A 22,984-nucleotide genomic window follows, 5' to 3' on the forward strand; every position below is an offset into this window, starting at 1 on the left:
ATCGTCAAATCTTTGATTTACAGTAAGTATGTGTGAAGTCATGAAATGTTGCAGGTCGTAGTAACGTAAACAAGGTTAACTTATATAAAAGCAAATTCGGGCGATGCTGCACTGCTAACATTGACTATTACATTACTAACTTAGTCTAACATGATAATTCATACATGCATCACAGTATGTCCGGATTTTGATTCGTAAACAGTTGGACTTTTTACATAATGTTATATTAATATGAAACACAAACAAACAGATCCAACTCTGAAATTGCAGTTTATTATTGAGTCAACAAAAAATTACAAACAATGCGAAATCTACGTTAATTACAATGTTCTTTTATTACAGAACTCGGCATAACAGATAGCGGTTTTTTGCCTCCTGGATGCGCGCGCATCCGGTATTGTTTGTATACAAGAAACCCGTGTTACCGCCTCTCTATACATTATCCCTTACACATGTATTGCTCAATTGAACATTTAAATGTGAAAAGTTATCTGGTCTTTAATAACGCTCCCAAAACGTTCGCACAAAAACATTATTTTACATCGTTTACGGAGCGTTATTTCTGAAATGTTTTAGTTGGACGTTTGTCGTAAGTTTTTTTTATCTGTTACTACTTGTATCAGAACGTTCAAAACTAATGTCCCCATAATGTTTAACATGTCTGTCCGCTGTTGAGCCTAATCCTCACTCATCACGTGTCTATCTCTGAAAGACCATTATTTCGTTCAAAGTAAAACTGTGTTAAACCCAGCCCTGAGTCTCCACACTGTCTCCTCTGATTAATGCACTATAATTGTATTTCCTCTTGGATTACGTGTCGTTTGGCAGAATAGTGTGTTTACAACAAAAGCGGATCATGTGAGAAACAAATTCCTTCTCCCTGCTGATTGTTTTAGTACAATAAGCCCCGTTAAGACTTTCATAAGCAGGGCCAAAAACTGTGTGACTGGAATAACAAACAAGAGTTGAGCTCGTGCGCTCCTTTTACTTAATAATAATAAATATTTATACTATGCTGTGACGACGTTGCAGACGGTAAACCTTCCCGGATGTGACCCCGCCCACCTAAACACACGCCTGCCTCGCGGCCAATCGCGTAGCGCGTACGTCACGCCGCCTCATTAATATTCATGAGCCAAGCCTCCGCCATAACAGAGTCCGTTACCGCGCCCCGGGAAAGCGCGAGTGACGTCACCGCCGACTGATTCAAACGCGCGTGCGGAGCGTCTCTCTGCAGCAGCGACTGAAGGTCAGCGCGACAGACAGCACTGATAACCGGACCTGAAGGTAAGCAGGCTTTCTGATGTGATGTGATGATGATTATGATGTTGATGATGATGGTGTGTTTGGTGCTGCCGGGACGGTCCCGGTATCAGATGATGCTGAGCGGGAATATCAACAAATGAGGATGTGAATCATGTGCTGATGATGCACTTATACATTCATTTTTAATCAGGCCTTCGGCTAATGTGATTAATGCAGCATAAATGTGATGAATATGAATGCATATGGAGCGTGTGCACGCGGTCTGAGTCGGCATCCGTATAGAGAGAATATAGAAGAGAGAATAGAAGTGAATAGAGTTCTATATTTATCCGGCTTTGATGCTGTAAGCGGGTTTGGCTCATCTGGGTCACTCCAGCGGGTCACGTGACGGTCTCCGAGCACATTCAGCTGATGATGTGTGTGTGTTTATGATGTTTATGATGTTTACAGAAGGACAGGAATGAGATCATTGGCAGGCCCTCAATAATGTACTATCGTGTAATCTGATATTATCAGACACAAACACACCGAAACTGTTGAGCTGTAACACTTTATTTTACAGTGTCCTTATTACATGTTACACGCACTTACCATAGTAATAACAGTGTAAATTATGCATAATTACATGCAACTTACCCTCAACCAAACACTTATAGTAAGTACATGTTGTTAATTAAGATTACTCAGTACATAAATATATGAGTGTTACCCTAAAATACCACAGCTCAACACACACACACTTTATTTCACACACACTTACCGTAGTAATAACAGTAAATTATGCATAATTACATGCAACTAACCCTCAACCAAACCCTAATCCTACACTAAGCCTATAGTACGTTAATATTACTCAGTACTTAAATATATAATTACACTGTAACAATGACACCTTCAAATAAAGTGTAACTAATTTTAGCACTTCTACTTAAACTGGATGAGAATGAGGAATATTGCGTTGCCGACACAAGCTGAAATAAAATAAGTGAAATGTTTTTTTACAGTGTAGGGTTAATAATTACACACACAGTTATTACACACAGTTATTACACACAGTTATTGTGTGTAATGCATATGTTGTGTGTGTTGTAGCGAGTGTTATTGTGTGTAATGCATATGTTGTGTGTGTTGTAGCGAGTGTTATTGTGTGTAATGCATATGTTGTGTGTGTTGTAGTGAGTGTTATTGTGTGTAATGCATATGTTGTGTGTGTTGTAGTGAGTGTTATTGTGTGTAATGCATATGTTGTGTGTGTTCTAACACTAGGGAAGAATGAAGCACAAACATCCACGGCTCACGCTGAGCCCTGAAGGAGACGCCCGAGACATTTATTTATCTTCAGCTTCATGTTTTCACATCTCTGAACACACACACACACACACACACACACACACACACACACACACACACACACACCGCGAGAGACCAGATCCTGACACACACATCTGTAAAACACCTGGAAACAAGATCAGAGGAGAATATATATCAGATATTAATAAGTGTTTCCACTCTAACACGAGCACTGCAGTGTAAGGGTTAATCAGGACCAGCTCTCAGGAAGAAGGTCAAAGGTCACGATAATGACCCTGAAACACACCTGCAACCCTGACATATGACATCATAGTGCAACCGTTTATTAAACCTTTAGACAAAAGAAAAGAAAAAATTGCATGTTTTTATACATTTTATATCATATTTATGACATCAGGCTTTAGCGACGCACAATACATCAGCGATAAATATCATGTTCATTTTTAATCTTATTATCATTATCAGTCCAGTAGGAAAATCTGATAAATAATGGATTCTTTTTTTCTTCTATAAAGAATTATTGGTGCATAAAACATTTCTAAATATCAATATCTGCCTATAATGTGTCTTAGTAAGATGATATTTAAATGCTTAGTTTTATGATCTGTAGTTTTAAAACATATAATGCAATAATACAATAATAATGATTGAGAGATGAAGACATAAACCTTCCTCAAAAGCCTCATGATCATATTTGATACTCGTGATTTTTATAATAAATGATGATGATGATAATCAAGTGAAATATTACTAACAATATCAAAGTTATTCTCACGTTTACTTGATAAAATCATGTCGGATTGAAGGACGTTTGTACTATTAAACTAAGAGAGTGTAAACTGTCACTCAGAGGTCATGTGATCATCAGATATGAATATGATCCGGGAGTTATTGTGCTCAGACCCTCAGCTGCGCCGCGGTGTACGTGTGTACATTATGTGCGTTTATGTTATGATATCTCAGATGTTTCTGAAGTATCAAACGGAGGAGGAGACGCCCGTCCGCACGATTGTTCCTCTGAAGTCTGGGAAACCAGATCTTGTTTTTGAAGACCTTCAAAAGACCTCGGGAATGAAGTCAGCAGGTCTTTCCTCCGATTCAGACCCACGAGAAGACCTTTGACCTACTCTCAGTCTTACACACACTAACCAGTCAAACGCTCTGGATCGTGAGATTACTCCAGTCTTCAGTGTCACATGATCCTTCAGGAATCACTCTAATATGAGGATCTGATGCTCAAGAAACATTTATGATTATTATCAGTGTTGAAAACAGTTATTTTACATTTATATTTCAGGATTATTTGATGAATAGAAAGTTGAAAAGAACAGCATTATCTGCAATAGAAGCTTTTTGTAACATTACAAATGTCTTTACTGTCACTTTTGATCAATTTAATTAATCCTTGATGAATAAAAGTATTGATTTATTTTTTATTTCCCCCCAAAATAAAACTAGAACTTTCTATTCATCAAAGAATCCTGAAATAAATGTAAAATAACTGTTTTCAACACTGATAATAATCATAAATGTTTCTTGAGCATCAGATCCTCATATTAGAGTGATTCCTGAAGGATCATGTGACACTGAAGACTGGAGTAATGATGCTGAACATTGACAGGAATAAATTACACTTTATTATATATTAACATAGAGAACAGATGATTTACACTGGAATAATATTTAACAAAATTACTGTCTTTTTTGTATTTTTAATAAAGTTGGTGTGACTTCTTTTAAAAACATAAAAAATCTCACTTTTGTCTGCTAGTGTTCGATCAGGGAAACGGCTGTGATGTGATGTGAACTGTAGAGAAGGAGACGAGGAATGCAATCTAATTAAATATTCATGAGGCGTTTCAAACTACACTGAGACCTTGAAGCTGAAGGACAGCGGTCAGAAACACTCGCCGGTCACATGACCAGACCTCAGCGCTGATGTCACCAGGTGTCGGGTTACAGCGTCACCTGAGTCTGTGCTGCCGGCCAATCACAGAGCTGAATTAGTGCCGCATCGCTTTCAACTAGACGTGCGATTGGTTCATAATTTGAGCGGCGGAATCAAAGTCATTCGTTAGACATCAGAATATCAAATCAAGAGTCATTTAGTGTGCAGAAAGATGCACTCATGCACTTTTTGTTCCTCACTGTCGTCAGTACATGAAGGATAGCTGGAGTCAGCGTGTGCTGAGATCACTCTGCAAGGTTATGTGGATTTGAAAACAGAAGCTTATCTCACACAGGGTTAGCTTGAGCTGTTCACATCACATGAGCTGTGGAAGCTTTGCCTTCAGAAACATCACATGATAAGAATCACTCCAGGTTTGTTTGGTTTGTAAATTATGACTGTAGCCCCGCCCACGTCTCCAGGAGGCGGAGTCCACAGGGAACTGGAGGCGGGGCTTAATGTGTCAGTGATTGACAGCTGTGTTTGTTCTTAATTAGAGCTCGTTCCTCGTCGCTGCTATTTCTGCTCTCACTATCTGCCCACCAGAGACTAAACACACTCATTTCTGCAGGGTTTCAGGAAGAACCATCTATTTTAACCAGAGACTGTGTGAAACACTGGGCGTAGTGTGTGTGACGTCACCCGTAGTGTTTCTGAAGAGCGTTTCTGAAGCCTAAAGTGGGCGGAGCCGGCCGTCGCCATCTTGGCAGCGTCACTCCTGGATAAACGTAAAAGTGCCGCGAGGCGTATTAGCTGAGGTGACGTGACGCTAACGCTAGCAGACAAACAGCTAGCAGTGACATCAGCAGCAATCCACCTGTCACTCAAGTGGCCACGCCCTTAATTATGCAGAACTTTAAGGCTTAATATAATTTAAACGGATGAGTTATAAAAACATTCACCCTCCTCACAGTCGTCATGAAGAGCAACATCAGCTTTATAGACCAAAACCACTTTTTGCACCAGACTGTAAACATGTTTATTCTGCTGTAAAGTTGAGCGTTTTAACATGCGAGTCTATGGGACTGAGTCTCTCCTGCAGCCGGCCTCTAGTGGCCAGTGGATGAACTGCAGGTTAAGTCACTTCAGTGCTGAGAGAGAGAGAGAGAGAGAGAGAGAGAGAGAGAGAGAGAGAGAGAGAGACCGGAAGGTTAACGGTTGGTTTTCAAACAGGTTTCCTGAACACGCCCTCTCCTCTTTCATTGGTCAGTCAGGCAGAGGCCCCGCCCCCCACACTCACATCACTGGTTGAGTCAGAATCAACGCTGTCTGTTAGCGTCACGTGACCTCAGCTAATCCGCCTCGCTGCACATGTTCGTTTATCCGGGAGTGACGCGCGGCCAAGATGGCGACGGCCGGCTCCGCCCACTTTAGGCTTCAGAATCGCTCTTCAGAAACACTACGAGTGACGTCACACACACTACGCACATATTATATAGTCTTTGGTCAGAATCTGACGTGTGACGGTGTGTGTGTGTGTGTGTGTGTCGCAGTGACTCCGCGATGCCTCCTCCCGTCGGGCCGCCGGTGGTCCCGCCTCCTGATGGTGGGTGGGGCTGGGCTGTTGTGGGCGGAGCCTTCATCTCCATCGGCTTCTCCTACGCCTTCCCTAAAGCCACCACTGTGTTCTTCAAAGACATCCAGAGGATCTTCGACGCCTCGTACAGTCAGGTGGCCTGGATCTCCTCCATCATGCTGGCCGTCATGTACGCTGGAGGTAAACACACGCGGTGTGTGTGTGTGTGTGTGTGTGTGTGGAAATATGATCTGTGTAATGAATGTCTGAGAAACCACTTTCAGTTCACATTTAATGAAATTCATTACTGGACTAATCAGCCTCCGTTTGACCCCAAACATCAGCAGGTGTGTGTGTGACGCAGGTGTGTGTGTGTGACGCAGGTGTGTGTGTGACGCAGGTGTGTGTGTGTGACGCAGGTGTGTGTGTGACGCAGGTGTGTGTGTGTGACGCAGGTGTGTGTGTGACGCAGGTGTGTGTGTGTGACGCAGGTGTGTGTGTGACGCAGGTGTGTGTGATGCAGGTGTGTGTGTGATGTGTGTGTGTGACGCAGGTGTGTGTGATGTGTGTGTGTGATGCAGGTGTGTGTGATGTGTGTGTGTGATGCAGGTGTGTGTGATGTGTGTGTGTGATGTGTGTGTGTGACGCAGGTGTGTGTGATGTGTGTGTGTGACGCAGGTGTGTGTGATGTGTGTGTGTGATGTGTGTGTGTGACGCAGGTGTGTGTGATGTGTGTGTGTGACGCAGGTGTGTGTGATGTGTGTGTGTGATGTGTGTGTGTGACGCAGGTGTGTGTGATGCAGGTGTGTGTGTGATGTGTGTGTGTGACGCAGGTGTGTGTGATGTGTGTGTGTGATGTGTGTGTGTGACGCAGGTGTGTGTGATGTGTGTGTGTGACGCAGGTGTGTGTGATGTGTGTGTGTGACGCAGGTGTGTGTGATGTGTGTGTGTGATGTGTGTGTGTGACGCAGGTGTGTGTGATGTGTGTGTGTGACGCAGGTGTGTGTGATGTGTGTGTGTGATGTGTGTGTGTGACGCAGGTGTGTGTGATGCAGGTGTGTGTGTGATGTGTGTGTGTGACGCAGGTGTGTGTGTGATGCAGGTGTGTGTGATGTGTGTGTGTGATGTGTGTGTGTGATGCAGGTGTGTGTGATGTGTGTGTGTGATGTGTGTGTGTGACGCAGGTGTGTGTGACGCAGGTGTGTGATGTGTGTGTGTGACGCAGGTGTGTGTGATGTGTGTGTGTGACGCAGGTGTGTGTGATGTGTGTGTGTGATGTGTGTGTGTGACGCAGGTGTGTGTGTGATGCAGGTGTGTGTGTGATGTGTGTGTGTGACGCAGGTGTGTGTGTGACGCAGGTGTGTGTGATGTGTGTGTGACGCAGGTGTGTGTGATGTGTGTGTGTGATGTGTGTGTGTGATGTGTGTGTGTGATGTGTGTGTGTGACGCAGGTGTGTGTGATGTGTGTGTGTGACGCAGGTGTGTGTGTGACGCAGGTGTGTGTGATGTGTGTGTGTGATGTGTGTGTGTGATGTGTGTGTGTGATGCAGGTGTGTGTGATGTGTGTGTGTGATGTGTGTGTGTGACGCAGGTGTGTGTGATGTGTGTGTGTGATGTGTGTGTGTGACGCAGGTGTGTGTGTGATGCAGGTGTGTGTGTGATGTGTGTGTGTGACGCAGGTGTGTGTGTGACGCAGGTGTGTGTGATGTGTGTGTGACGCAGGTGTGTGTGATGTGTGTGTGTGATGTGTGTGTGTGATGTAGGTGTGTGTGATGTGTGTGTGTGACGCAGGTGTGTGTGTGACGCAGGTGTGTGTGATGTGTGTGTGTGATGTGTGTGTGTGATGCAGGTCATGCCGAAATTAAACCAGCATCTTTTATTATGAATAATCATTAACATGCAGATTCGACCTTATAGGGATGGTTCCCCTGAAGATGAGATGAGCCCATGATTCACGGCCTCGGAGGAGCAGGACATGTGTGATATCACTCTGTGTTCGTCTGAGAGAAGAGTGTCACACACACCTGATGAGTTCAGGGAGAGTAAATCATGGGGTCATTTCATCACTATCCCTTTAAAATGCAGAGAACACACACACACACACACACACACACACACATATTCACATGTTTCTCAAATCATTAGTGAAGCCAAATATCCCATGATGCATCTGCATTATACGACTGCAAGTAAAACGTTCCACCTCAGAGAACATTGTTTCTCTCGAAACATTCTGGGCTCAAGATCAATGATTCTAATCCACTTAACACTACAGACACGTGAGTGTGTGTGTGTGTGTGTGTGTGTGTGTGTGGGAGTGAGTGTGAGAGAGAGTGTGTGTGTGTGTGTGTGTGTGTGTGGGAGTGAGTGTGAGAGAGAGTGTGTGTGTGTGTGTGTGTGAGCTGCTGTAGTCCTCTCGTCGCATGATGTGGGGTGTGTGTGTGTGTGTGTGGGAGTGAGTGTGAGAGAGAGTGTGTGTGTGTGTGTGTGTGTGTGTGTGTGTGTGTGTGTGAGCTGCAGTAGTCCTCTCGTCTCATGATGTGGTGTGTGTGTGTGTGTGTGTGTGTGTGAGTGTGTGTGTGTGTGTGTGTGTGTGTGTGTGTGTGAGCTGCAGTAGTCCTCTCGTCTCATGATGTGGTGTGTGTGTGTGTGTGTGTGTGTGTGTGTGTGCGTGTGTGTGTGACAGGGCTCCAGACTAACTTTTTTCACCTCCGTCCTGGAACCGTCCTGAAAAACTATTTGAACCGTCCTAAAGTGAATGTCAACCGTCCCAAAATAAATATGTTATTTCTGTACTTTGTTATTATCATCTATAGTTGTTAGTTGTTGTTAGTCACATAATAAAAACACCATTAAAATGTTTATGATATATATTATTATATTTATTTAGCTCCATTCAAAGTAGTTATCTGTAAACAGGAAAAAAACAGATTTAATAAAAAAATAACATAAGTTAAATGCTTTTTATTGTATTCATGCAGAACAAATCTTTTTTTTTTTTCTTTTTTTTTTTTACATATACGAAAATGAAGAGAAAAATACATACAGCTTAAAACGTTTTTGAGTTGGTTGGATTAAAAAATAACAAATAAATACTGGTGACAACATATCTTAAAAATATCATCATTCTTTATTCTTTCAAGCAGCAGACATATTTATTTGTATGAATTAAATATAATTAATCCTTATTAAAGCTATTAACGAGCAGTGAATGCTTTTCTCTTTTTCTTGTGTTGCTTGATCAATATTAAGGACACAGACCGCATTAGGTTTATCACTGTCACTTTAAGACATCGGATCATGTCCAATGACATGCGCTGATGCACATCCGATACACTCAAAACTGTTTAAGACATAACCAACATAGTTATAGTGAACTCTCCAAAACGAACATTTAGACATAATGTTGTGTGCATTTGTCCACTCAGACACGAAAGAGAGCTCAATTCAGTACTCGCCCGCTGTATAGGTGTCTCTGTGCATGGCTGCACGCTTCGGGTCGGGTGTGTGCGCACAGAAAACCGTACCGAATAGAGCTCTTTTTTTGCGTCGTCACTCTTATTCAGATCTATATGTCTGCTCTACTCATTCTCCCAGACGTTTACTTTTTTTAACGTTTTATGAGACACGCAGCGCATGTCAACCCGTGTGCCGCTGGGTAGATCAGCACGTCACAGTACAAATGTGCGCATCTACCGCAAACGCAGGACATCAGTTCTGACTGGATCGCTTCCCAAATCGTCACTATCTAACATTTTTGTCTAGTTTTTATTCGCTGACGAAAATGTCAATAGATTTTCGTCATAGTTTTTGTCATTCAAAACTAGTTTTTATTTAGTTATCGTCTCGTTTTCGTCTGTGAAAATAACCCATGTGATAGATGTGCCGCGAAACAAGTCTCCGGGTGAGTAGCCGGCCAGTGATAGTAACTATAGTAACAGTATGAGAAGACGCGCTCCGTTGTAGTCAGCGCTTGGTCGGTTAATTTTGGCATTTTCTAAGTAAGTTAACCTAATAGGCTAGTAATAAATGAACACACATACAAAAATGTCTTTCGTCCTGTAGGCGTCCTGGAGAATATTTCTGTTCGTCCTAAACACATTTTCTATCGTCCCCAGGACGATAGGACGCCGTTAGTCTCGAGCCCTGGTGTGTGAGCTGCAGTAGTCCTCTCGTCTCATGATGTGGTGTGTGTGTGTGTGTGTGTGTGTGTGTGTGTGTGTGTGTGTGTGTGCGTGTGTGTGTGTGTGTGAGCTGCAGTAGTCCTCTCGTCTCATGATGTGGTGTGTGTGTGTGTGTGTGTGTGTGTGTGTGCGTGTGTGTGTGAGCTGCAGTAGTCCTCTCGTCTCATGATGTGGTGTGTGTGTGTGTGTGTGTGTGTGTGTGTGTCAGGCCCCATCAGTAGTATCCTGGTGAACGCGTACGGCTGTCGTCCAATCATGATCCTGGGAGGATTCCTGTGTGCCGTCGGGATGATCAGCGCCTCGTTCTGCAACAACGTCATCCAGCTGTACATCTGCATCGGCGTCATCGGGGGTGAGACGCACACACACACACACACACACACACACACACACACACACACACACACACACGGCTCTTCTGGGCGTTTACTCATCTTCTAAATCAGGGGTTCCCAAACTTTTTCGCTCTAGGACCCACCTAGACAAGTATAATCAATCTCAAGACCCACTTGCACTGGTGCTACCAACTTTATCAGTTGGTCGCACCAGCATGATTTGGTCGCACATTTTTTTTGCTACATGCCATGGGATTAATCAATGCATGCTGATGGTCTTAATCTGCATTCCCTAGTTTTGCACTGATGTAAAAAGACTGACAGTGACAAGCCTTCATGTTAGCAAAATATTTTAAACTTTTAACTCTTAAAAAAACTTTGAAAAACATGTACTGTATGTTCTTTAATGTTTGATTATAATTTTAGCGTCTTCACATAGGGATGGGACATGATAAGATTTTATCAATAATAATAATGCCACTGACAATTCTGATTATCGATCCGATTCTTTAACGATTCTCTGGAAAAATGTAGTCATATGGTTTTTAAAAAAAAAACAAGGGGTTTTATTTATTTTTAAGCTTGAGTAAGCAAACTTTTTATATAATTTATGTAATAAATAGAACTTTATTGTAAAGTGTTACTGATTCAAACGTCTCCTGAGTTCACTGTTGGAAAGATCAGTTGTCCATTCATTAAAATGAATCGTTCAAAGGAGTCATTAGTTCGCGAATTGGACATGTCGTGCGCGTTGTGTGATTATCCCAGCAGTTCGGACATAGACATCCAAGATTTGTGTCAACACAGAAAACATTTCAATACTGGATAGTTTTTTTCGTTTAATTACAGTGTTGTTTTATGTCAGCTGAATGTCTGGGACGCTTTTCAGAGAAGATAAGGCAACAACTTATTTAGCACAATTCACACCCAGCGGTAATTGAGGAAGAAAAAAAAAATCTCCGAATGCTCCACATGAAACTTTGGTCTTCCGACCTTTTACCACCGTGTCGATTTATTTTGATTAATATGTGCGAGGGAGAGAGAGCAGGACAGCGCTTAGTTTGGAGACGGTGAAGTCTTGTTTACACTTTCGCCTGGCTCCGAAGAGAGAGAGAGAGAGAGAGAGAGAGAGTGCGCACTCGCGACCGAGTACTCTCTCTCTGCTCGTTCTTTCAGTTAAACATGCACTGTGACTCTGTCACAAGCGCAGCAGTTCATCTGCATTACTCAGCGATCAAATAACACTTTGGCGGGCGCTAAAACTCATAGTCGTTTGGTCATTAATCGGACTGGTTTTGTTTCACTCATCGTAACGTAAATTTAGCTGCAGCTAAGTGCCTTTGTGCGACCCACCTTTTCTCACTGTGTGACCCACAAGTGGGTCGTGACCCACAGTTTGAAAACCATTGCTCTAAATCATCCAGGGAGAGTTTGCTGTTTCTTCCCTGTATTTGAGTTCCTCAGTTCTGTTCTCTGGGATCTGAGATGTTGCAGCTCGAAACAGGATTGTGTGAAACAGGATTGTGTGAAACAGGATTGTGTGAAACGGGAGTGTGTGTGAAACAGGAGTGTGTGTGAAACGGGAGTGTGTGAAACAGGAGTGTGTGTGAAACAGGAGTGTGTGTGAAACGGGAGTGTGTGTGAAACAGGAGTGTGTGTGAAACGGGAGTGTGTGTGAAACAGGATTGTGTGAAACAGGAGTGTGTGAAACAGGATTGTGTGAAACAGGAGTGTGTGTGAAACAGGAGTGTGTGAAACAGGAGTGTGTGAAACAGGAGTGTGTGTGAAACAGGAGTGTGTGAAACAGGAGTGTGTGAAACAGGAGTGTGTGTGAAACAGGAGTGTGTGTGAAACAGGAGTGTGTGAAACAGGAGTGTGTGAAACAGGAGTGTGTGTGAAACAGGAGTGTGTGTGAAACAGGAGTGTGTGAAACAGGAGTGTGTGAAACAGGAGTGTGTGTGAAACAGGAGTGTGTGTGAAACAGGAGTGTGTGCGAAACAGGAGTGTGTGTGAAACAGGAGTGTGTGTGAAACAGGAGTGTGTGAAACAGGAGTGTGTGTGTGAAACAGGAGTGTGTGAAACAGGAGTGTGTGTGAAACAGGAGTGTGTGTGAAACAGGAGTGTGTGAAACAGGAGTGTGTGAAACAGGAGTGTGTGTGAAACAGGGGTGTGTGAAACAGGAGTGTGTGTGAAACAGGAGTGTGTGAAACAGGAGTGTGTGTGAAACAGGAGTGTGTGAAACAGGAGTGTGTGTGAAACAGGAGTGTGTGTGAAACAGGAGTGTGTGTAACAGGAGTGTGTGTGAAACAGGAGTGTGTGTGAAACAGGAGTGTGTGAAACAGGAGTGTGTGAAACAGGAGTGTGTGAAACAGGAGTGTGTGAAACAGGAGTGTGTGTGAAACAGGAGTGTGTGTGAAACAGGAGTGTGTGAAACAGGAGTGTGTGAAACAGGAGTGTGTGTGAAACAGGAGTGTGTGTGAAACAGGAGTGTGTGAAACAGGAGTGTGTGAAACAGGAGTGTGTGTGAAACAGGAGTGTGTGAAACAGGAGTGTGTGTGAAACAGGAGTGTGTGTGAAACAGGAGTGTGTGCGAAACAGGAGTGTGTGTGAAACAGGAGTGTGTGAAACAGGAGTGTGTGTGAAACAGGAGTGTGTGTGAAACAGGAGTGTGTGAAACAGGAGTGTGTGTGAAACAGGAGTGTGTGAAACAGGAGTGTGTGTGAAACAGGAGTGTGTGAAACAGGAGTGTGTGTGAAACAGGAGTGTGTGAAACAGGAGTGTGTGTGAAACAGGAGTGTGTGAAACAGGAGTGTGTGAAACAGGAGTGTGTGTGAAACAGGAGTGTGTGTGAAACAGGAGTGTGTGTAACAGGAGTGTGTGTGAAACAGGAGTGTGTGTGAAACAGGAGTGTGTGAAACAGGAGTGTGTGTGAAACAGGAGTGTGTGAAACAGGAGTGTGTGTGAAACAGGAGTGTGTGAAACAGGAGTGTGTGTGAAACAGGAGTGTGTGAAACAGGAGTGTGTGTGAAACACAGGAGTGTGTGTGAAACAGGAGTGTGTGTGAAACAGGAGTGTGTGAAACAGGAGTGTGTGTGAAACAGGAGTGTGTGTGAAACAGGAGTGTGTGAAACAGGAGTGTGTGTGAAACAGGAGTGTGTGAAACAGGAGTGTGTGTGTGTGTGTGAAACAGGAGTGTGTGAAACAGGAGTGTGTGTGAAACAGGAGTGTGTGTGAAACAGGAGTGTGTGTGAAACGGGAGTGTGTGTGAAACAGGAGTGTGTGTGAAACGGGAGTGTGTGTGAAACAGGATTGTGTGAAACAGGAGTGTGTGAAACAGGATTGTGTGAAACAGGAGTGTGTGTGAAACAGGAGTGTGTGAAACAGGAGTGTGTGAAACAGGAGTGTGTGAAACAGGAGTGTGTGTGAAACAGGAGTGTGTGAAACAGGAGTGTGTGAAACAGGAGTGTGTGTGAAACAGGAGTGTGTGTGAAACAGGAGTGTGTGAAACAGGAGTGTGTGTGAAACAGGAGTGTGTGTGAAACAGGAGTGTGTGAAACAGGAGTGTGTGAAACAGGAGTGTGTGTGAAACAGGAGTGTGTGTGAAACAGGAGTGTGTGCGAAACAGGAGTGTGTGTGAAACAGGAGTGTGTGTGAAACAGGAGTGTGTGAAACAGGAGTGTGTGTGTGAAACAGGAGTGTGTGTGAAACAGGAGTGTGTGAAACAGGAGTGTGTGTGAAACAGGAGTGTGTGTGAAACAGGAGTGTGTGAAACAGGAGTGTGTGAAACAGGAGTGTGTGTGAAACAGGGGTGTGTGAAACAGGAGTGTGTGTGAAACAGGAGTGTGTGAAACAGGAGTGTGTGTGAAACAGGAGTGTGTGAAACAGGAGTGTGTGAAACAGGAGTGTGTGTGAAACAGGAGTGTGTGTGAAACAGGAGTGTGTGTAACAGGAGTGTGTGTGAAACAGGAGTGTGTGTGAAACAGGAGTGTGTGAAACAGGAGTGTGTGTGAAACAGGAGTGTGTGAAACAGGAGTGTGTGTGAAACAGGAGTGTGTGTGAAACGGGAGTGTGTGTGAAACGGGAGTGTGTGTGAAACAGGATTGTGTGAAACAGGAGTGTGTGAAACAGGATTGTGTGAAACAGGAGTGTGTGTGAAACAGGAGTGTGTGAAACAGGAGTGTGTGAAACAGGAGTGTGTGAAACAGGAGTGTGTGAAACAGGAGTGTGTGAAACAGGAGTGTGTGTGAAACAGGAGTGTGTGTGAAACAGGAGTGTGTGAAACAGGAGTGTGTGAAACAGGAGTGTGTGTGAAACAGGAGTGTGTGTGAAACAGGAGTGTGTGAAACAGGAGTGTGTGTGAAACAGGAGTGTGTGTGAAACAGGAGTGTGTGTGAAACAGGAGTGTGTGTGAAACAGGAGTGTGTGTGAAACAGGAGTGTGTGAAACAGGAGTGTGTGAAACAGGAGTGTGTGTGAAACAGGAGTGTGTGTGAAACAGGAGTGTGTGTGAAACAGGAGTGTGTGAAACAGGAGTGTGTGTGAAACAGGAGTGTGTGTGAAACAGGAGTGTGTGCGAAACAGGAGTGTGTGTGAAACAGGAGTGTGTGAAACAGGAGTGTGTGTGAAACAGGAGTGTGTGTGAAACAGGAGTGTGTGAAACAGGAGTGTGTGTGAAACAGGAGTGTGTGAAACAGGAGTGTGTGTGAAACAGGAGTGTGTGAAACAGGAGTGTGTGTGAAACAGGAGTGTGTGAAACAGGAGTGTGTGTGAAACAGGAGTGTGTGAAACAGGAGTGTGTGTGAAACAGGAGTGTGTGTGAAACAGGAGTGTGTGTAACAGGAGTGTGTGTGAAACAGGAGTGTGTGTGAAACAGGAGTGTGTGAAACAGGAGTGTGTGTGAAACAGGAGTGTGTGAAACAGGAGTGTGTGTGAAACAGGAGTGTGTGAAACAGGAGTGTGTGTGAAACAGGAGTGTGTGAAACAGGAGTGTGTGTGAAACACAGGAGTGTGTGTGAAACAGGAGTGTGTGTGAAACAGGAGTGTGTGAAACAGGAGTGTGTGTGAAACAGGAGTGTGTGTGAAACAGGAGTGTGTGAAACAGGAGTGTGTGAAACAGGAGTGTGTGTGAAACAGGAGTGTGTGAAACAGGAGTGTGTGTGTGTGTGTGAAACAGGAGTGTGTGAAACAGGAGTGTGTGTGAAACAGGAGTGTGGGTGAAACAGGAGTGTGTGTGAAACAGGAGTGTGTGTGAAACGGGAGTGTGTGAAACGGGAGTGTGTGTGAAACAGGAGTGTGTGTGAAACAGGAGTGTGTGTGAAACAGGAGTGTGTGAAACAGGAGTGTGTGTGAAACAGGAGTGTGTGTGAAACAGGAGTGTGTGTGAAACAGGAGTGTGTGTGAAACAGGAGTGTGTGTGAAACAGGAGTGTGTGTGAAACAGGAGTGTGTGTGAAACAGGGGTTTGAGAACCAGAAGGCAGAGGCTTTTAAACCAAGAACAAATAATGTTAAACTTATACTCAGTTGTTGTAATTTCTGTGCAAAAAAATATGTGGGTCACATGACCCGCAACACAAACGCTGGAAACTTATTTTCAACACAACAGGAGTTTATAATTTCTCATATTTGATATATTTTATAATCTCTGACAAGCAACAACAGAGGTTTGGCATAACTGGATTTTTTTATTGTTTTCAGCAGTGTAAATCTTTAGCAAATCTGGAGAACACACATTATTAACATAATAGGAGTTTATAATGTCTCATATTTCATATTATTGAGTCTCTGACGAGCTACAGCACAGGCTTTAACCAAAAACATGATTTTTTATAGTTTTTATATTGTTGATTTTTACCGAACTGCATTGAAACCTCTGTGTCTGTATCTGAGGAACACACACCTCACTGCCGTCCCGTCTCTCTCTCTCGCTCAGGCTTCGGTCTGGCCTTTAACCTCCAGCCGGCGCTCACGATGATCGGCCGCTACTTCTACAAGAAGCGTCCGATCGCGAACGGCTTGGCCATGGCGGGCAGCCCGGTGTTCCTCAGCACGCTGGCGCCGCTCAACCAGTACCTGATCAATGAGTACGGGTGGCGGGGAAGCTTCCTGATCCTGGGAGGGCTGATGCTGAACTGCTGTGTGGCCGGAGCGCTCATGAGACCCCTGATGGGACCCGCGACCCAGATCCAGCCCGTCCCGCAGAAGCCGGCGTCCCGGGAGAAGCTCACGGCCTGGGAGACCGTCAACAAGTACCTGGACCTCTCGCTCTTCAAGCACAGAGGGTTCCTCATATACCTGTCGGGGAACGTCATCATGTTCCTGGGCTTCTTCGCCCCCATCGTCTTCCTCTCGTCGTACGCTAAAGGTGCGCGTCCTTTTAATTCCGTTCCTTTTATAGTCACTGCATGTATTATACAATGAAATTAATCAGCAGACCTTACGGTGCGTCCATGGCTGTACATAAGTGTGTGTGTTTAGGGTTTGTGTTTAGATGTCTTGTGGCTGTTTTTACATGTGCTTTATAAATGAATTAAACTTAAAGACAATGGCGTGGACGAGTACCAGGCGGCGTTCCTGCTGTCGATCCTGGCGTTCGTGGACATGTTCGCCCGGCCGTCGATGGGTCTGCTGGCTAACTCCCGCTGGGTCCGGCCCAGGATCCAGTACTTCTTCAGCTTCGCGGTGCTGTATAACGGAGTGTGTCACCTGCTGTGCCCGCTGGTGGAGAGCTACACCGGGATGGTGGTGTACGCCGTGTTCTTCGGCTTCGCCTTCGGGATGGTGAGTGCGGTTCTGTTCGAGACGCTGATGGACCTGGTGGGAGCGCAGAGGTTCTCCAGCGCCGTGGGTCTGACCACCATCGTGGAGTGCTGTCCGGTGCTCATCGGGCCGCCACTGGCAGGTGAGGACCAAACCGAGACGGAGAACTTATAATCCCCCTGAAATCAATCATTTTATCCCTGAAAACTCATTTCTGATCACCAGAATTACACGTTTTCCTTGAAAAAATTTCTCTATGCCTTAAAATAGCTTGAATGTAACTCGACACCCTTGCCTCATTTAGTATACGCGGTTCTATGAATATGCAAATGAGCCCCGCCTCCACTCACTCACAGCAGCTCAGAGACTCAAACTTATCTTTGATCACCAAAATGACATATTTAAAGGGATAGTTCACCCAAAAATGAAAATGACCCCATGATTTACTCACCCTGAACCCATCCTAGGTGTGTATGACACTTTTCTTTCAGACGAACACAATTAGAGTTATATTTAAAAATGTCCTGCCTCTTCCAAGCTTTATAACGGCAGTGAATGACTTTCTGTTTTGAAGCATCTATCCATCATAAAAGCACATCTATCCATCATAAAAGCACATCTATCCATCATAAAAGTGCATCTATCCATCATAAAAGTGCATCTATCCATCATTAAAGTGCATCTATCCTTCATTAAAGTGCATCTATCCTTCATTAAAGTGCATCTATCCATCATAAAAGTGCATCTATCCATCATAAAAGTGCATCTATCCATCATTAAAGTGCATCTATCCATCATTAAAGTGCATCTATCCATCATAAAAGTGCATCTATCCATCATAAAAGTGCATCTATCCATCATTAAAGTGCATCTATCCTTCATTAAAGTGCATCTATCCTTCATTAAAGTGCATCTATCCATCATAAAAGTGCATCTATCCATCATAAAAGTGCATCTATCCATCATTAAAGTGCATCTATCCATCATTAAAGTGCATCTATCCTTCATTAAAGTGCATCTATCCATCATAAAAGTGCATCTATCCTTCATTAAAGTGCATCTATCCTTCATTAAAGTGCATCTATCCATCATAAAAGTGCATCTATCCATCATAAAAGTGCATCTATCCATCATAAAAGTGCATCTATCCATCATTAAAGTGCATCTATCCATCATTAAAGTGCATCTATCCATCATAAAAGTGCATCTATCCATCATAAAAGTGCATCTATCCATCATTAAAGTGCATCTATCCATCATAAAAGTGCATCTATCCATCATAAAAGTGCATCTATCCATCATAAAAGTGCATCTATCCATCATAAAAGTGCATCTATCCATCATTAAAGTGCATCTATCCATCATAAAAGTGCATCTATCCATCATAAAAGTGCATCTATCCATCATTAAAGTGCATCTATCCATCATAAAAGTGCATCTATCCATCATAAAAGTGCATCTATCCATCATTAAAGTGCATCTATCCATCATAAAAGTGCATCTATCCATCATTAAAGTGCATCTATCCTTCATTAAAGTACATCTATCATCATTAAAGTGCATCTATCCATCATAAAAGTGCATCTATCCATCATAAAAGTGCATCTATCCATCATAAAAGTGCATCTATCCATCATTAAAGTGCATCTATCCTTCATTAAAGTACATCTATCATCATTAAAGTACATCTATCATCATAAAAGTGCATCTATCCATCATTAAAGTGCATCTATCCATCATTAAAGTGCATCTATCCTTCATTAAAGTACATCTATCATCATTAAAGTGCATCTATCCATCATTAAAGTGCATCTATCCTTCATTAAAGTACATCTATCATCATTAAAGTGCATCTATCCATCATTAAAGTGCATCTATCCATCATTAAAGTGCATCTATCCATCATTAAAGTGCATCTATCCATCATTAAAGTGCATCTATCCATCATTAAAGTGCATCTATCCATCATAAAAGTGCATCTATCCATCATAAAAGTGCATCTATCCATCATAAAAGTGCATCTGTCCATCATAAAAGTGCATCTGTCCTTCATTAAAGTGCATCTATCCATCATAAAAGTGCATCTATCCTTCATTAAAGTGCATCTATCCATCATAAAAGTGCATCTATCCTTCATAAAAGTGCATCTATCCTTCATTAAAGTGCATCTGTCCTTCATTAAAGTGCATCTATCCTTCATAAAAGTGCATCTATCCTTCATTAAAGTGCATCTGTCCATCATAAAAGTGCATCTATCCATCATAAAAGTGCATCTATCCTTCATAAAAGTGCATCTATCCTTCATTAAAGTGCATCTATCCTTCATTAAAGTGCATCTATCCTTCATTAAAGTGCATCTATCCTTCATAAAAGTGCATCTATCCTTCATTAAAGTGCATCTATCCATCATAAAAGTGCATCTATCCATCATAAAAGTGCATCTATCCATCATAAAAGTGCATCTGTCCATCATAAAAGTGCATCTATCCATCATAAAAGTGCATCTATCCATCATAAAAGTGCATCTATCCTTCATTAAAGTGCATCTATCCATCATAAAAGTGCATCTATCCTTCATTAAAGTGCATCTATCCATCATAAAAGTGCATCTATCCTTCATTAAAGTGCATCTATCCTTCATTAAAGTGCATCTATCCATCATAAAAGTGCATCTATCCTTCATTAAAGTGCATCTATCCATCATAAAAGTGCATCTATCCTTCATTAAAGTGCATCTGTCCATCATAAAAGTGCATCTATCCATCATAAAAGTGCATCTATCCTTCATTAAAGTGCATCTATCCATCATAAAAGTGCATCTGTCCATCATAAAAGTGCATCTATCCATCATAAAAGTGCATCTATCCTTCATTAAAGTGCATCTATCCATCATAAAAGTGCATCTGTCCATCATAAAAGTGCATCTATCCTTCATTAAAGTGCATCTATCCATCATAAAAGTGCATCTATCCATCATAAAAGTGCATCTATCCTTCATTAAAGTGCATCTATCCATCATAAAAGTGCATCTATCCATCATAAAAGTGCATCTATCCATCATAAAAGTGCATCTATCCTTCATTAAAGTGCATCTGTCCATCATAAAAGTGCATCTATCCATCATAAAAGTGCATCTATCCTTCATTAAAGTGCATCTGTCCATCATAAAAGTGCATCTATCCATCATAAAAGTGCATCTGTCCATCATAAAAGTGCATCTATCCATCATAAAAGTGCATCTATCCTTCATTAAAGTGCATCTGTCCATCATAAAAGTGCATCTATCCATCATAAAAGTGCATCTATCCATCATAAAAGTGCATCTATCCATCATAAAAGTGCATCTATCCTTCATTAAAGTGCATCTGTCCATCATAAAAGTGCATCTATCCATCATAAAAGTGCATCTATCCTTCATTAAAGTGCATCTGTCCATCATAAAAGTGCATCTATCCTTCATTAAAGTGCATCTGTCCATCATAAAAGTGCATCTATCCTTCATTAAAGTGCATCTGTCCATCATAAAAGTGCATCTATCCATCATAAAAGTGCATCTATCCATCATAAAAGTGCATCTGTCCATCATAAAAGTGCATCTATCCATCATTAAAGTGCATCTATCCATCATTAAACCGTGTATACTAAATGAGGCAAGGGTGTCGAGTTACATTCAATATATTTAAAGACATGAAGTCTTGAAATTGAAATATGTAATTCTGGTGATCAGAGATGAGTTTTAAAGGATAAATGATTGACAGGGGGAAATCACACACACTGTAGATGATAACAGCATGGCCGTGTTTGCTCTGCAGGGAAACTAGTGGACATCACGAAGAACTACAAGTACATGTACCTGTGCTGTGGGGCGGTGGTGGTGTTCTCCAGCATCTGGCTCTTCATCGGGAACTTCATCAACTACCGTCTGCTGGACCGCGAGCGCAAGCGTGAGGAGACGTACCAGCGGGCCGCGCAGAACGACACAGATGCTAACCCGGACGCCACAGCCGCGCAGGAGCTCAGCGAGAGCAAAGACGCCGTCATGCAGTGCGAAACCAACATCTGAACATCTATGCAAACACTGGAAGACACTGCCAGAGTCACTCCGCATGACGAGGCTTCAACTCCTCCAGCACTTTGATATCGCCAGGCTCAGGTTCAGCTAGCGCTCGCGTCAGAGCAGTGTGTGTTCTCTCACACACACACACACACACACACACACACGTATCGCAGGTGTATAAAGCAATCTGATCTGCCACTGAATGTAAATCTGATGCTTTAGAGCCTTACGAATCTGTTCCTGAGGATTATTACCGATCATTACTACCAAATCTAGAAGCAATATGATTTACACCAGAAGTCCTCAGGGGAAGCGCTAGTTTCGTTCTGATTTCGGGTTATTTTTTCACACACACACACACACACACACACACACACACACACACACACACACACACACACACACACACATATACGGACGGTTTAATGTGATTCAGTTTCACCATAAACACTTTTTAACCTAAGATGTATTGCCTTAAGTATAAAGTAAGCATCTATTATTCTACTATGAACTGTGTATTATGTATTTGCTGATGTAAATCCACCAGATGCTGTATAAGTTACTGTATGAAACGCATCTCGTAGTTCTGCTTTTCTTTAACGCCCCCGTTAATCTACTGTAAGACTGTAAGACAAGTCGTATAGGTCTATGAGCACCAGAAGTATTAATAATTATCATTAAATTATTATCTTTACTGTAGTGCAACGTGTGCATTGCTATAATGCCAGAGTTAAGATGTTGTGCTATTTTTAGTATGTAAATAACTAACACGACTAATGACATTTATTTGATGTGGTTATTATATACATCATTTTGTTTTGTATCATTTTTGCTTTTTTTGTATCATTTGTTGTTATGATTGTCAAGAAATAGACCAAACTGCCACTAAAAACATTCACACGCTGTTATGATTATTATTTTATATTATTAACTTCATGCTTTTTTTGAGCAAATTGTTAAAATTAGCCAACAAATGTAATCAGTTTAACTGGATCTTGCACCTCTCATGACATGTTGTGACTGTATTTGTGGCACTAGTGTGAATAAGTTATTACAAACGGAAGTGAGAGATTAGCATACATTTATATTCAGAGTAATCTATTCAGACTAAATGTTTGTGCTTGTGTTTAAAGCCTGTCTTAGACTCCTGTTTGGTTACTTTAATAAGAGATCTGCAAGAAGGATATTGATTTATGTGTATACAGCAGGGTAAATGATCCAAACCGCTAGGGGGAGCTCTCGCTAAGATCTGCTCCAGAACGCGTAATACAGCAGTTAATGCAGAGACGAGCAGATAGCTAACACACAGAATTGAGACGCTCCATTTGTGATTGACATTGAATCTGATATCTGTCTTGCAGGTAAGATTAACTCAGTTTATTACAGATAAAAGGGGTTCATGAACCGTTATCTTTAGTATTTTGTTGTGTGAAGTAAGTTTTGAGCACAAAAACTGTATTGTCACTACTCGTGAATAGAACATGATCAGAAACAACAGTAATGAAAGCTTGTATGTGAAACACGAGTCTGTATTGTGCACAGATATGAAAATACATTATTCACAGCGATGTTTATTTAGTTATTGCGTGATTTTGATGGCTACATTTATAG

At 42.4% G+C, this 22,984-nt stretch overlaps 1 protein-coding gene across 1 annotated transcript; it reads left to right on the top strand.

The window, feature by feature from the left end:
- The first annotated feature begins 1,137 nt into the window (after positions 1 to 1,137).
- LOC309496832 (monocarboxylate transporter 2) lies at positions 1,138 to 22,265 on the top strand. Its single transcript, XM_082166968.1, has 6 exons — positions 1,138 to 1,287; positions 6,019 to 6,242; positions 10,434 to 10,577; positions 16,490 to 16,921; positions 17,099 to 17,458; positions 21,129 to 22,265. The coding sequence occupies exons 2-6, from the start codon at positions 6,029 to 6,031 to the stop codon at positions 21,377 to 21,379; spliced, it is 1,401 nt and encodes a 466-aa protein (XP_082023094.1). The 5' UTR covers positions 1,138 to 1,287; positions 6,019 to 6,028; the 3' UTR covers positions 21,380 to 22,265.
- The last annotated feature ends 719 nt before the right edge of the window (positions 22,266 to 22,984 follow it).

This window comes from Leuciscus leuciscus (genome assembly GCF_965113295.1).
Source record: "Leuciscus leuciscus genome assembly, chromosome: 4".
Classification (NCBI taxonomy): Eukaryota; Metazoa; Chordata; class Actinopteri; order Cypriniformes; family Leuciscidae; genus Leuciscus; species Leuciscus leuciscus.